Source organism: Lagenorhynchus albirostris, chromosome 15, assembly GCF_949774975.1.
Source record: "Lagenorhynchus albirostris chromosome 15, mLagAlb1.1, whole genome shotgun sequence".
In the NCBI taxonomy this organism is placed as follows: Eukaryota; Metazoa; Chordata; class Mammalia; order Artiodactyla; family Delphinidae; genus Lagenorhynchus; species Lagenorhynchus albirostris.
The window spans coordinates 26,982,014-26,997,840 of record NC_083109.1 but is presented as its reverse complement, the minus strand read 5'-3'; the positions used below and the strand labels follow the sequence as shown (position 1 = coordinate 26,997,840).

The window sequence follows — 15,827 nt, the reverse complement described above, 5'->3', positions numbered from 1 at the left end:
TCTGGTGAAGGGGTCTACCTCAGCACACATTGTGGAGTGCCGGTCCTGGGCCAGGCCATGGGCTGCACACCGGAGGGACAGGGTGAGCAAGACTGCCCCTCATGGAGCTTCTGACTGGGTGAGCAGACATTACTCAGGAACTACAGAAATAAATGTATATGACAGACTGCAATACACTCTAAACAAGCACATTCTGTGGCAGTGTTGAAGGAATCTGATCCCCTCACACACTTGCATGTGTACACACCCCTTCCCAATGTTTTCAGGTGACACAAATGTGCTAGAACTGCCACAGGTCCTCGTCTCCCCAGTGCTGGGAGGGCTTCCGGGAGAACGTGCACTGTGTGTGGACACGGGGCACCATGGCTGTGGGCTCCTTTGTCTGCAGTGTTAGCGGAGGGACGGGTGGCACGCACCTGCTCGACTGCACGAGCTGGCCTTTGAGCCCATTATCCATGTGTGGGTGGTAGTCAGCGTACCTGTGGACACAGGGACAGGTGCCCTGTGTGGAGGTCTGAGCCTGGACATACATCCCTGGCGGCCTGCAGCCCGAGCTACCTGGGGGCAAAGCTGAGCTCCCTCTCTGAGGGCAGCTGAAATGGCTGAGGCTTGGATTCTGTGTGTCTGCGAGATCCAGGCCTGGTGACGGGCACGGAACATCCAAAGAGCATTCTTACTCCCCTAGTCCCAGAGGCTCAGAGTCAGAGGGTTAGAAGCACCCCTGGTGCTTGCTTAAAAGAAGAAAGTTTGGAACGAATTAAAAGCCACTTTATTTTCCAGTGTAGGACATAATAGCAATTCTGCTAGTAAGCTGGGATGGTACAGGCACTGTGTTGTGATACCTTCCTTTTGTGATACGTATGATGGTGAAGCAAAGGCTTTCTCTCTTGTGCCAGTGAGGAAACTGAGGCTCAGAAATGAAGGGACTTAAGGTAAATTCACACACTAGGAAGCAAAAGGGCCAAGACTCAGACCAGGTCTCTCTGACTGCAAAAAATGTTATATTATCAGAACTGCTTTTATGACAGTAATAACAATAAGATAGTCCCAGAACTATCATTTGTCAAGCACCTGTTGTTGGCCAAGCACTATGCTGGGTGTCTTCTAATATGTTATCTTTGCTACTTCTAGCAGCCCGATGAGGTAGAGGGTATTTCCATGTTACTGATGAGGAAACTGAGGTTCAAAGAGACTTGCCTAAGGCCGTGGGGCCATGGTCTTGAAGCCAGGTGTTCCCATAGCTTGTGGTGCTGGGAGGAGGGACTGAAGAAACTGAGTCCCATAAAGCATTCGTCTCGCCCTGCGGGGGAGGGTCTGTCACAGGCACCTGCAGACTTCCCCATTGTCCTTGTTGGGTGGTTCTGGGCTTGAGGCCTGCATGGGACATCTCTGCATGTCCCCATATTCCTGTGTCTCTGAGTCTTTTCAGCAGTCACAATCAGTGTGAGTTATTGCACCCTCACAGAGCCTCGGGGATGATCTTGAGGGAAGAATGGGTTGTGGGCTGTTGCTTTGAGGATGAGTTGCATGATTATGAGTAAAAGCTCTTGGGAGCTCTGGCCCATGGATTAGTTGAAGAACAGTTGTAGAATTCAGCTGCCAGGGGCCACTGGGTTCCCAGTTTTTTTTCCAGAACGGCAGCATTTGTCTGTTCTCACCACCCACCAGCTCCCTACTCACAGTCCTCAGTGGGGACTAACTCATTTTCCTCTTTGAAATTAATCACATGTTGCCAGTCAGTGCTTCTGATGAGCACAGAATGTTTTGGCTACTGAGAACCTGCTGTCAACTGAATGAGGCTCAGCCCTGCTCTGTCTGAGCCCCAAGATAAGTCAGGGAGACAGACACACAGATGGACGTGTGTGCAACATGCAGAGGCCGGACTGGCTGGCTGTGTCTCAGGGATTCAGGTTTCCAGCGTGACTGGGCTCGGTTCTGAAGTGCAGATAGTGCAGTGGGTGGACAGAGTTCACCGTCCTTGCCTCAGCTCCTGCAGAGCCTCCGGTGGGCTGCTTGCTCCTGCTCTTTCTCCCTCCAGCCAAGCAACTGCCATGGAGGTTTTTCTCAAAATCTTTTTAGGTTATTCTCCCACTTAGAATTTTTCCGGTGTGTCCCCTGACTTCCACTCCTCGTACCCATGGAGCCCTGCATTGCATGGTTGGTCCATCCCCAGCATCTCCTGCTCTGGGCTGCAGCCTTACTGGCTCCTTGAGCCCTGCCACACCTCCTGAGCCCTCTTTCCTCTTTGCACACGCTGTTCCCTCTCCCTGGCAAGTGTCACTTCCTCAAAGAAGCCCTCCTTCCTCCCCACCTCCCCGCAGCCTGGGTCTCATCCCCTGATAGACCTTCCCATGACACAGGAAGCACCCTTTCACAGGCAGTCTTACATTGATTTTATTTTTTAACATCTTTATTGGAGTATAATTGCTTTACAATGGTGTGTAAGTTTCTGTTGTATAACAAAGTGAATCTGCTATACATATACATATGTCCCCATATCTCCTCCCTTTTGCATCTCCCTCCCACCCTCCCTATCCCACACCTCTAGGTGGTCACAAAGCACTGAGCTGATCTCCCTGTGTTATGCGGCTGCTTCCCACTAGCTACCTGTTTTACATTTGGTAGTGTATATATGTCCATGACACTCTCACTTCGTCCCAGCTTACCCTTCCCCTCCCCGTGTCCTCAAGTCCATTCTCTACGTCTACGTCTTTATTCCTGTCCTGCCCCTGCGTTCTTCAGAGTCTTTTTTTTTTTTTTTTAGATTCCATGTATATATGTGTTAGCATATGGTATTTGTTTTTCTCTTTCTGACTTACTTCACTCTGTATGACAGACTCTGGGTCCATCCACCTCACTATAAATAACTCAATTTCGTTTCTTTTTATGGCTGAGTAATATTCCATCGTATATATGTGCCACATCTTTATCCATTCATCTGTCGATGGACGCTTAGGTTGCTTCCATGTCCTGGCTATTGTAAATAGAGCTGCAGTGAACATTGTGGTACATGACTCTTTTTGAATTATGGTTTTCTTAGGGTATATGCTCAGTTGTGGGATTGTTGGGTCATATGGTAGTTCTGTTTTTAGTTTTTTTGGTTTTGGGGGGTTTTTTGGTTTTGGTTTTGGTTTTGTTTTTTGCAGTATGCGGGCCTCTCACTGTTGTGGCCTCTCCCGTTGCGGAGCAACAGGCTCCCGACGCGCAGGCTCAGCAGCCATGGCTCACGGGCGCAGCTGCTCCGCGGCATGTGGGATCTTCCCGAACCGGGACACAAATCCGTGTCCCCTGCATCGGCAGGCGGACTGTCGACCACTGCGCCACCAGGGAAGCCCTGTTTTTAGTTTTTTAAAGAACCTCCATACTGTTCTCCATAGTGGCTGTATCAATTTACATTCCCACCGACAGTGCAAGAGGGTTACCTTTTCTCCACACCCTCTCCAGCATTTATTGTTTGTACATTTTTTGATGATGGCCATTCCGACTGGTGCGAGGTGATGCCTCATTGTAGTTTTGATTTGCATTTCTCTGGTGATTAGTGATGTTGAGCATCCTTTCATGTGTTTGTTGGCAATCTGTATGTCTTCTTTGGAGAAATGTCTATTTAGGTCTTCTGGCCATTTTTGGATTGGGTTGTTTGTTTTTTTTGATATTGAGCTGCATGAGCTACTTGTAAATTTTAGAGAATCCTTTGTCAGTTGCTTGGTTTGCAAATATTTTCTGCCATTCTGAGGGTTGTCTTTTCATCTTGTTTATGTTTTCCTTTGCTGTGCAAAAGCTTTTAAGTTTCATTAGGTCCCATTTTTTTATTTTTGCTTTTATTTCCATTTTCTAGGAGGTGGGTCAAAAAGGATCTTGCTGTGATTTACGTCATAGAGTGTTCTGCCTATGTTTTCCTCTAAGAGTTTTGTAGTGTCTGGTCTTACGTTTAGGTCTTTAATCCATTTTGAGTTTATTTTTGTGTATGGTGTTAGGGAGTGTTCTGATTTCATTCTTTTACATGTAGCTGTCCAGTTTTCCCAGCACCACTTATTGAAGAGGCTGTCTTTTCTCCATTGTATATTCTTGCCTCCTTTATCAAAGGTAAGGTGACCATATGTGCATGGGTTTATCTCTGGGCTTTCTATCCTGTTCCATTGATCTATGTTTTTGTGCCAGTACCATACTGTCTTGATTACTGTAGCTTTGTAGTATAGTTTGAAGTCCAGGGGCCTGATTCCTCCAGCTCCATTTTTCTTTCTCAAGGTTGCTTTGGCTGTTTGGGGTCTTCTGTGTTTTCCATACAAATTGTGAAAATTTTTGTTCTAGTTCTGTGAAAAATGCCATTGGTAGTTTGATAGGGATTGCACTGACTCTGTAGATTGCTTTGGGTAGTATAGTCATTTTCACAATGTTGATTCTTCCAATCCAAGAACATTGTATATCTCTCCATCTGTTTGTATCATCTTTAATTTCTTTCCTCAGTGTCTTATAGTTTTCTGCATACAAGTCTTTTGTCTCCTTAGGTAGGTTTATTCCTAGGTATTTTATTCTTTTTGTTGCAATGGTAAATGGGAGTGTTTCCTTAATTTTTCTTGCAGATTTTTCATCATTAGTGTATAGGAATGCAAGAGATTTCTGTGAATTAATTTTATATCCTGCTACTTTAGCAAATTCATTGATTAGTAGTTTTCTGGTAGCATCTTTAGAATTCTCTATGTATAGTCTCATGTCATCTGCAAACAGTGACAGCTTTACTTCTTCTTTTCCGCTTATTTACACTGATTTTTGTTAATGTTCGGTCAGCATGCCCTGCCCCCTCGGCTGGGCTCTTGAGAGCAGTGGTTTTGCTTCCCCCTGTACTGCGTATGGTGCCTAGTGCTCAGGCACCCTATAAATGTTTGGGAGAGTGGGCCCAGTGTGCCACACTATGGTGCTCTGAGGTGCCGGGTCAGCGTGGTCCCAGACCAAAGCAAAATCCTGGGCCCGTCTCATTGTTCCAGGTGGCCTGAAGGTAGAGGAACGGGATTTCTGCTGGCAGTTCGCAGCGTCAGCCACACCCTTGGCCCCTGTTGATTGCTCCGTGGCTGAGAACAAGTGGGGACCCAGTTGCATATTAGCTGACTACCCTGCTCCTCCTCTACCACTGTCTAACCTGGCTTTCTCCCCACAGGAATCTTCATCGCCTTGCTGCTGCGTTTTGACATCAGGTAAGCCGCTTAGGCACCCTAATGCTCAGGTTCCACAAGTGAGGGGCCTCCCCTGGGCAGGGAGGTTCTCTGGGGACCACAGAGAACTTGGGACCACAACTTCCACCCCCACAGCAGCCAGGGCAATTCCAATTTTATCTGCGTTTTGCATCTTGAGGTTCTAAGTGTTCAAAGAGCCTGGAGAGGGTGGGGGAGGTATGAATCACAGAGTGAGATTTAAACCCAGAGGGTCCTGGTGGTACCCATAGAGCTTTCTTACCGTGTGTTCTTGGCAAGTGAACTGACCTTTCTGAGGGAAGGTTTCTCATCCTTAAGTTAGTAGTAAACAGGAGCTCCTGCCCGGGGCTGACCGAGAAGATGTGGAGGGAGTGCTGAGCACAGGCTGGCCTCAGCGGCTCCCAGGGAAGTCCAGCTGCAGGCACCGTCATCATCATTATCGCTTTTTATCAGCCGGGGTCAGGTCACCGTGTTCCAGCTGCTCTAGCTGTTCCACACCCTCGCCTTACTCAGACATTTTCAGTCCGTTGTAGAAAGTGAGCACAAGGGCAAGGGGGCCAAGTTGAGCCGCCCCTTAAAACTCAGAGAAGGTCACACCGAGTTAATGCACCTGGTCATCTGGGCCCGCCACCAGTAGGTGGTGCTCAGCCTTCCCAGTGGAGGGCTTGCTGTGTGTGCGCTTAATTTTGAGGTGGTTTATGAACTTTTCTTAATCTCCTTGTGCCCAGTAGTTGCCAAAACAGCAATAGTGTTGAAAGTGGTCGTGAGAAGCTCAGTGCCAGTGCGTGGAAATCCAAGTTGCATGTGAAACTTCAACTTTTGCTCACTGACGTAGATCTGGGTTATTTGGGTAGTGCCACTGTGGAGCCTTTGGAAGGGACCTGGCCAGTCTGTGAGTAGAAGCACAGCTGTGCCAGCTGCTCTGCCCCTAGATGTTCAGAGGTAATACAAGAGCGACCCACGAGCGCCTCCCGGCCATTTGCTAGAGATACAGATTCAGCTGGCAGCACCCTTGGAGGAAGGAGCTCTTTCCTGGCCTGGACTTGCAGGATAAGCAAGTCCTTCCGAGATGGTTCCAGAATCTGCGTGACATTCCCAAAGGGAATCCGTTACCCTCCAGGCTGCACAACAGGACAGGTCTCAGTGTACTCGCAGCTCCAGGCTCAGAAGCCGCCAGGGTAAGGAGGGAAGGGCATCAGAAGTACTCATTCATTCCACAGATGTCGCTGGACACAGGCAAAGGTCCCGAGCTGCCATTGTGAAAGGGCATCAAGTGATGGCAGTGCCAGGTTGCACGGGTCAGCTCTTCTGAAGCTGATCTTGGGTGAATCGCCCGGAAAGCCACTGGCATTCTATCCATGTAATCAGCATCCATTCAGTATTCACAGCGGGTTACTGAGCTATTAGCTCCACTGCGCTTAGAAGAACTTTGCTGTGCAGTTTCTGTATCAGTGTTCCTCAGAGCATGATCCACCTGTATCAGATTCAAAATGCAGATCCCCAAACCAACAAGGACCTACTGTATAGCACAGGGAACTATACTTACTATTTTGTAATAACCTGTAAGGGAAGAGAATCTGAAGAAGAATATATATATATATATATATATATTTATATATATATCTGAATCACCGTGCTTTCCACCTGAAAGTAATTATATTATTATATCATATATTATACATATAATAATAATACGTATTATATATATAATACGATATATATATCATATCATATATGATATATGATATTATAAATCAACTATACTTCAATTTAAAAAAAAAGCCAAAAATAAATAAAGTTATTACAAAATTAAAAAAAAAAATGCAGAGCCCCAGACCTATTAGATCCAACTCCCTGGAAATTGGACCTAGAACTCTGGGTGTTTCTTTTGTTTTGTTTTTGTTTTTGTTTTGTTTTTTGGCCATGCTGCGTGGCTTGCGGAATCTCAGTTCCCCGACCAGGGATTGAACCTGGCCACGGCATTGAAAGCCCAGAATCCTAACCGCTAGGCCACCAGGGAACTCCCATACAGCTCTATTTTTTAACGTGCTGTCCAGGTGATTTTTCTGCTGGCCTGAGCTTCCTAGCCACTGTTCTAGGTTATAGCACTTGACATTCAGCAACCACTAGGGAGATGGCTCGTGGTTTTCCCATTTTGCAGATGAGTAAACTGAGACTGACAGAAGGAAAGTGACTGGTCCAAAGACACTTAGCTGGGGCAGAATCAGAGTGCATGCTCACCTCCAAGCCCCCGGCCCAGAGCTCTCAGCCACCCCACACAGCCTCCAGGGTCTTCCCCAGCTCCCCCCCTCCTCACTGTTGCTCTGCAGTGCCTCAATCTCACCCTCCTCTCTCCCCACACCATCACTGAAGCTTGAAGAAGAACACCCACACCTACTTCTACACCAGCTTTGCAGCCTACATCTTCGGCCTGGGCCTGACCATCTTCATCATGCACATCTTCAAACACGCCCAGGTGAGCATGACTGTCCTCGGTGTATCGGGAGTGCTTTCACTGCAAGTGACGGGCACATACTTGTCCCACATGCAAGCGGTCCAGTGGTGTAGAGCAGGCGTGTCTGTACTTCTCTTGGCCTTTTCACCTGTGGTCGTTGCAAGGTGACTGCCCTACTTCAGGCAGCACATGCACACTGGTGGCAAGGAGGAGGAGGAAGGATGCCAGCATGCCTGTCGCCTTCATCAGCAAGATGACACCTTTCTCCGAGTCCTCTTAGCAGATTTTTGCCCACATCTCCTGGGACAGATCAGTGTCCCTGGGCCCCAGCTGTAATGTGGCCATGGCTTCTCAGCCTCGGTAGTGGGAGCGGACAGAAGAACAGGATCAGGTGGGTGTTGGGGGTCTCAGCCCATTGTCCACCCACCAGCTAAGTGACAGGATGTCAGGGCCCCCCTTCCATCACTCCCCAAGGCTCTGCCCCCTTCTCCCACCTAGATGGGTACTGAGCTGCCACAGAGTGAACCAGGCTGGGCTGGGGCTGAAAGCTGTCAGTGTGGCCTGGAGAAGAGGAGCTGGGCAGGGGAAAGCCAGCAGACAAGGTTGCTCTCTACCGGAAATAAGAGCACTGCCCATGTGTCAGGCTCTGCTCAGTACTTCAGGAGGATCCTGTGAACAGATGAGGGAACTGGAGTTCAGGTGCTATGTGGCAAGTGTGTGGTGGAGCCAGGATGCAAACCTGTGTCACGTGAAGACCAAGCCCAGGCTCTGAACCCCCGGCCATGGGAGAGGCAGTGTGGAGTGGAGGCCGAGGGAGCCCTGGTGTGAATCCAGGCTCCACCGTCTGCTTTTGCAGGACTCTGGGCAAGTTGCTGAAGTTATACTCAGGATTCCTCACTGATTCGTGAAAACGGAAAATGAGGATAAATAATAGTAGCCACCTTGGGGTCGTCTGAGGGTGAAATGAGTTAATACAAGTAAAGTGCTCAGAATTGCCGGCCCAGTTAGCATTACTGTACCCCCTCCACCCTCCCCTCCTCCTCCTCCCTTCCCGCTTCTCCAGGGCACCGGCCACAGGGAAGCCACATTTAAATTAATCACAAGAGCTGCTGGCCAGTTACTCTGTGCCAGGCACTGTGCTAAACCCTCTCGCTCATTAACTCATTTAGTCCTTACAATATTTTTATATCTACAATGTCTGTGAAATTGATACTTACGTTTTACAGAAGGCCCAAGGTCCCCTGGCCCATAGAGAAACCAAGAACCAGTGGGGAAGCACCTCTCATTCACTTCTACCCCAAATGGCCTTGGAAGCTCCGCAAGCTAAGAGGGACATGCCCTTGGCAAAGAGGGCGCAGAGAGTGCTTGGGCCTCCTTAGCGGTCTCTTCTCCAGCTGTCAGTCCCGCGAGAGTCCAAGCCCAGAGCTATTCCACAGAGGGCCACCAGGTGGCAGGCTTGCCTTCTGCCTGGGCTAGACTCAGAGAAGGCTCCAGTGGGAGCTCTCACACAGGCTCAGGGCACAGGTGGGAGAGGTGGTCCTCTCTGAGGGAGAGAGAAAAGGAGCCTTCCCTGGGTGATGCAGCAAGTCAAGCTGAGACCTGGCTGGAGCCCTAGACTCCTGGTCTCAGGCCTCTGCTACTCCCCAGCAGCAGCCCAGCTGTTCTCAGTCACCCACACGGGCTTCTCTCTGAAAATCTTTTTTGGGATGGGGATTGGGACACAAGGGAAACCTGTTCTTTGAGCTCCTTCTCCCTCTCCAAGACATAGGCAGTCCCAGTGCGAGCAGTTCCCTAGGTAGGGGTCACTTCTGCCTCTGTGTTCCCATTTGGCTTCTATCAAAAATGCACTCCAGGGCTTCCCTGGTGGCGCAGTGGTTGAGAGTCCACCTGCCGATGCAGGGGACACGGGTTCGTGCCCCGGTCCAGGAAGATCCCACATGCTGCGGAGCGGCTGGGCCCGTGAGCCATGGCCGCTGAGCCTGCGCGTCCGGAGCCCGTGCTCCGCAATGGGAGAGGCCACAACAGTGAGAGGCCCGCGTATCGCAAAAAAAAAGAAAAATGCGCTCCAAGCCAGGACTAGCAGCCTCCTAGAAAGACCTTTAATGATGATCAGGTGTCCTCATCATACGGACGGCGAGGGAAGCCCAGAAAGGAAAGTGGTTTATCTGTGGTCACACAGCAAAGCCAAGGCAAGATGGAGAGGCAGGAGTCCTGACCCCCAGCTCACTGCCCCAAGCTGTACATCCCATCCTCTCCTTAGCACTGACTTTCTCTGGAGAGGTTCCCTGGTGCCTTGAGAGGAAAAAAAAGAATAGGTTTGTATCCCTGTGATACTAAGCAAACTCAGTTCTTCCCAAAGGAGCCCCTCAGGGCTTCCCTGGTGGCACAGTGGTTGAGAGTCCGCCTGCCGATGCAGGGGACACGGGTTCGTGCCCCGGTCCGGGAAGATCCCACATGCCGCAGAGCGGCTAGGCCCGTGAGCCATGGCCACTGAGCCTGCGCGTCCGGAGCCTGTGCTCCGCAACGGGAAAGGCCACAACCGTGAGAGGCCCGCGTACCGCAAAAAAAAAAAAGAGCCCCTCAGTTGCTGTCAGCTCTTAAGTGAGGCAGGCCATGGTGGGGCCAGAGTTCTACTCACCCTCCTCCTGGGAAGCCTTCTATTTGGCCCAGCCTGGCCTTGGTGAAGAAAATATACTGGACTTAGAGACAGAGGAACCTGGGTCTGTATCCTGACCAACTGTGTGATTTAGGGCAGATCCTTTTTTCTCCTCTGATCTTCAGTCTCTTCATCTATAAAAGTGATCTATTTTTCAGAAATTAAATTTTAATCAGTTTGTATTTGTTTTATTTTTATTTCATTAATTTTTGCTTTGCCTTTATTATTTTCTTCCTCCTTTGGGGGTGTTTATTTTATTCTTTTTCTGGCTTCCTGATTTGAAAACTGAGATTGTTTCTTTCCAGTCTTTCTAGCAAATATACTTAGGGTTACAGATTTTCCCCTGAGTACTGCTTTGGCTGCCTCTCACAAGTCTTGGTGCACGCCTTTGTCATTGTGATTTCTATCATTCTTGGCCCAAAGCCTATCTCATAGCAAAGACCTGATGCAGGAGAAGAAGCTCAGCTGCCCAAGTTCAAATCCCAACTCAGCCACTTAACACCCTGTGTGACCTCAGGCAAGTCATTTCCTTCTGAACCTTAATAGCATCATCTGTAAAACTCAGATCCAAATGATTAGGGTGTTATTAGTTTCAAGGATAACATATATGAAGTAGGATAGTTCACAGCTCACCCGTGGCAGGAGCCAGGAAATGGTCTGATGGTCAGCCTCAGGAGACTGGAGCCGTGTTCTCTAGCCAGGTGTTGGCTTTGCCTTTGGAACGATGTCTCCTTCACCCTCACCCTAGTTATCTCCAGGACACCCCCTTAATTTTGTGAGCATCTGTGAGGAAGCCATTGGCTTGGTATTTACCAGGCCCTCTTTTGAGTACCAGGAATACAGCAGTGAACAAGACAGCTGTGGAGCCTGCCCTCATAGAGTTCACAGCGTAACAGGAGAGAAACTCCAGCCTATAATGGCACAGGGATGTTTCAGTCCAAGTTGCCAGAGAATGTTGTGAAGAATTGCAGGGGGAGTGGGGGAGCTGAGAGTATGCAGCAAGAGGGCCTGACTCCATGCAAGCAAAGGCTGCCCCACAGAAGTAACAGCTGAGCCGAGGTCTGATGGAGGAGGAACCTAGGCACAGGTGGGAGAACATCCCAGAAATGGTACATGCAGAGGTCCTGTAGCTTCAGGTGACAAGGAGGACCAAAATGAGGCCAGTGTGGCCAGAGTAGGGCAGGGCAGGTGAGGTTGGAGAAGGAAGCAGGGGTCACATCTCATGGGGACTTCAGGCTGCTGGGAGCATTGGGGGCCGTGGAGGGTTGATCGGTAGCATGAGGTCCAGCTTTCAGATGCTGCAAGGAGAAGAATGGTTTTGGAGTCTGGGGGGTGCCCAAGTTCAACCTCCAGTTTGCCATTTAGGCCTCCAAGGCCTGGGCTACCCCCTCTCCTCCCGAAGCATCAGCCTTCCTTCCGTACACAAGGAGGATGGTCACAGCGGGTGTGGAGATGGACTGAAGCGCTCCCCAGAGGCTGAGCTCGGTGCACACAGTAGGTACTCTGGGAGCAGGGCCTGTTAGTGAAACTGTCCCGTCCTCCAGACCCAGCTTCGCCAGGCGTTTCCTCACGGGCTCCAGGCCCAGACCACCTGGGCATGAATCCCGGTGGAGCCAATGACCTCAATCCAGGCCACAGAAAGTACTCCATCCATAGCAGCTATGTCGTAATCGTTGTCATTCTAACAGCATCTCCTGGAGCGTTGTTAAAAGTGCAGACTTCCAGCCCCAGACCTAGGCAAGCAGGGTCTCTGGGAATAGGACCAACTCAGGAGGTTGCAAGTTTGAACCTGATGTCCTGGGCAGTTGGGATGCTGCCATCCAGACTCATGGGCGCCCTTAAAGCCCTGCATACTTGAGTTTCTTTGGGTTTCTTGTGTTCCCTCCCAGAGAAGAACCGCCCTGGTCTGGAGTCAGGAGCCCTGGGTTTGGGCCCAGCCACTGACTTGCTCTGTGAACCTGGGCAGTCAGTGTCCCTCAGTCACACCGGGAGAGGGTTGGGGTGATGGGCACAGCCCTGAGCGTGTGCCCTGCCCATCACTGCCTCACCAGCCTGTGTTCTCTCTCAGCCTGCGCTCCTGTACCTGGTCCCCGCCTGCATCGGCTTTCCTGTCCTGGTGGCACTGGCCAAGGGAGAAGTGACAGAGATGTTCAGGTAAGAGGCGGCAGGGGGCACAGGTGCACCTGCAGGCAGCTAGTGGAGCCTGCCAGGGCTGTTGGTACATGTCTCCAGGGGAGCACTGTTCCCACCACCGGCCTCACCCCTCGCCCTTTCCTCCAGCACATGGGTGCCAGACCCGTGGGCACCAGCAGAACCCTCCTGGGGGCCAGGAGCCAGGGGAGGGCAAGGCCTTGGGGCTCTCGAGGCAGCCCCCACACCCAGATGCCAGCTGAGTCTTGAGAAGGAACTGGCTGGTGTAGATTCCCCCCCAGACGGCCCCACTGTGGGGAACCCTGCGTTCCCATTCCTGACTCTGCTGCCATGTGACTTCAGGCGTGTCCTTCCCCTCCTCCGGCCTCAGTTTCTACATGTGAGTAATAGAGGGGACCCTAGTGTGATGGAAATGCCCTGTTAGAAGTCAGGTGTCAATCCCCATCCAGTCGCCTCTGTGGCTGTAACCCACAGCTAGCTGCTTTCTCTCTGTCTCAGTCGCACATATACCCCTTGCCCATGGCCATCCGCACACCTGCCGCACCGATGATCAGCCCCACCCTGACCCCGAGGCCTGCATGACTCCGACAGGTGTCTGCTCCCCAGCAGCACTGACCCCGCCCGCCAGGGACCCAGAAATAGCTGCCGGCTGCAACTGAAGCTGCCCACTCGGGCCTCCCACCAGCTCCACCTGCCTGGCCGAGCCTTCTGCGCACCTGGCTGCCTGCAGGGGGACCTGTGACTCACCCCTCCCCCGTACCTGCCTCTGCCCTTCCTAGGAGCCCCAGGCTCCCAACCTGCCTGCTCGTGGCTCCCGGCCTGGCAGAGCCCTGTGGCCTCTGAGGCAAGGCTGGGGGTGAACCTGGGGGCAGATCTGGGGGAGCTCTGGGGGCAGGGGTGGACCTGAGCCCTGAGCTCAGTCCCTACCCTCACCCTCGGCTCCCAGCCCCCACTCGGGGCCACCTCCCCAGCCAGGACAGAGGGTGCCTGCCTTTAACCACTTGGTGCTTTGTTTCTCTAAATGTTCGCCCACATGGGCGCCCCACCTTTCTGTCCCCCACTCCCCAGGAGGTTCTTAGATTGAGGTGATAAAGCAAATGGTCTCTCTCTTCTCTTTCTGCCCATCTCTCTCCCTAATTCTCCACCTTATCTTTGGTTTTACTTTTCTTTTTATTGGCACGCTCCCTTTTTTTAAAAAATTCATTTACTTCTTTTTAAATAGGTAACACATGCACATCGGTCAAAATTCCACAGCATGAAAAAAAAAATTCCATAGCATGAGAGGGACAACCCCTCAGACCTCAGCCACCCCCAGAGGCCAGCTCTGTCCCTGGACGTTCAGAGACATCTCTGCACCTAAAAGCACATATGTGTGTACACATTCTTGTGTAGATGGTGGCATTCTCGGAGCATTCTGCATCTTGATTTTTCCCACAAGGGTGTATCTGAGAGATGTTCCCGCAGCAGCACGTATACATCTAGGGCATCCTAGCTCTTCTGCAGAGTGTCCCCCTATGTAGGTGCATCTTTTTCTCTTTGTTCTCCAAGTAACACTGGCTTCTTTCCACAGAGCCTGAAAGTGCAGAGATAGATAAAATAAGACCCAGTTCTGCTCCCTGCTCCTTGGAAGAGAAGTCTCTGTCCTCCCTTAGTCCCTTCCTCTCCATCTCTTTTTTCTGTCTCTCTGTCTGTCTCTCACACAGCTACGAGTCCTCAGCGGAAATCCTGCCTCATACCCCGAGGCTCACCCACTTCCCCACAGTCTCGGGCTCCCCAGCCAGCCTGGCGGACTCCATGCAGCAGAAGCTAGCTGGCCCTCGCCGCCGGCGCCCGCAGAATCCCAGCGCCATGTAATGCCCAGCGGGTGCCCACCTGCCCACTTCCCCCCACTGCCCTGGGGCCCAAGGTAGGGCAGACACCCCAGCTCCAGTGTACAGGGCAGGGAGGTTTGCCAGGGACAGGCGGCAAGAGGCAGCTCCTCCACCACCACCAGGCAGTCACGGTGCCCAGCCGCAGGGTGGGGGAGCAGGGCCTCAGAACCCTGGTGTCCTCACCAGTACGGTGGGACTCATGTGAGAGTGGGTGTCAGCAGCCCTTGTCATGCAGCAGTAGACACTGTTGCCGCTCTCCGTGTACCGTATACATATAGCCTTGGGCAAGTCACTTTCCTCTCTCAGGAACCTCTCTGTCCATCTGTAAGTGGGCACGTGCCTGCCTTGTGTGGTTGATCTGGTAAGGAAATGTGAGTGTTGTCCTTGGCGTGAGCTCGCTTGCTCAGTAAGTGGAGCCCATAGTAAGAGTTAAGCAGGGTGTCCGCCTGGGAGAGTGGCACCCTGCCCCTTGCCAGTAGAGCAGCCCCCTGTTTGACTCCTGCCGTGTGCCCTGGGAGGCAGCGCATCTCCCGTAGCCTCATCCTGGCTGCCCCTTTTTTCCCCCATTCTCTCCAGTGGAAGGTTCAAGAAGCTTAAAATTGGCCTTCACAAGCCCAAGTCCAACCTCTCCCGTTTGCCGCTGCCCTTGCCACCTCTTGGCACCACCAGGCACAGAGAAAGCGGAGCAGGCAGCCTGTCTGAGGAGGGCGCACAGCGGGGCCGGGCCAAGTCCTGGAAGGTGCTGGGCCAAGGATGTGCGCGCCCAGGGGTTTCCCCGCGATGGTGGGAGGTGGGGCACAACGATTCTGCTCTTCCCTCCTCTAAATGTGTCGTCGTTGTTGTTTTGTTCTTTTGGTCAGTTATGAGGAGTCAAATCCAAAGGATCCAGCAGCAGTGACAGAATCCAAAGAGGGAACAGAGGCCTCGACATCGAAGGGGCTGGAGAAGAAGGAGAAATGATGCGGCTGGTGCCTGACCCTCTGAGGGCCAGACACACGGGCCCGCACGGCCGCAGTCCTGCTGAAGGGGAACGGCAGCTCCAGGAGAGGGGCAGGGGCAGCAGGCTCCCTCCAACAGGGCCTCCGGGGCCTGGTTCCCTCTCCCCCATCTCTGGCCTCGCTCTGCCTCTCCCCATCCCTGCCCGCAAAGGAAGCCCCCAACTGCCCCCACCCCCCCAGGTGCCAGGTGGGAAAAGTGGGTCTGATTTTTAGACTTTTGTATTGTGGACTGACTTTGCCTCACATTAAAAATTCATCCCATTGCCCGGGCAGTCCACTGTGCTTCTGGAAGGTTCTTACCCAGTATCTTACAATGGGTTTACTAGGTCTCACCTTCCCACCCAGGGACTTTTCTGTAAGGAAGGGGACTGTGGACCGTCGCAACCTGTGTTGAGGCCCTGACCTCTGGGCCCCTCCTTCCTGTATGCCCACCCAGCGCCTGGCCAGTATGCCAGCTCAGCGCCCCCAGGATACCCTCTGGCCAGAAGAGGGGGCCCTCGAGCCCTCTCC

At 51.8% G+C, this 15,827-nt stretch overlaps 1 protein-coding gene across 6 annotated transcripts in view; it reads left to right on the top strand.

The window, feature by feature from the left end:
* HM13 (histocompatibility minor 13) overlaps positions 1–15,589 on the top strand; it is a 41,273-nt gene extending 25,684 nt beyond the window's left edge. The window contains exons 9-14 of one of the 6 annotated variants that reach the window (XM_060122504.1): positions 5,153–5,189; positions 7,560–7,662; positions 12,366–12,451; positions 14,152–14,298; positions 14,896–15,058; positions 15,180–15,589. In XM_060122504.1, the coding sequence (XP_059978487.1) occupies positions 5,153–5,189; positions 7,560–7,662; positions 12,366–12,451; positions 14,152–14,298; positions 14,896–15,058; positions 15,180–15,185 (542 nt within the window). In that variant the 3' untranslated portion in view covers positions 15,186–15,589. Of the gene's footprint in view, positions 1–5,152; positions 5,190–7,559; positions 7,663–12,365; positions 12,452–14,151; positions 14,355–14,895; positions 15,059–15,179 lie in introns of those variants that run through there. The other 5 variants (XR_009535120.1, XR_009535121.1, XM_060122505.1 and 2 more) reach the window with 5 other exon arrangements.
* Positions 15,590–15,827: the final 238 nt, after the last annotated feature.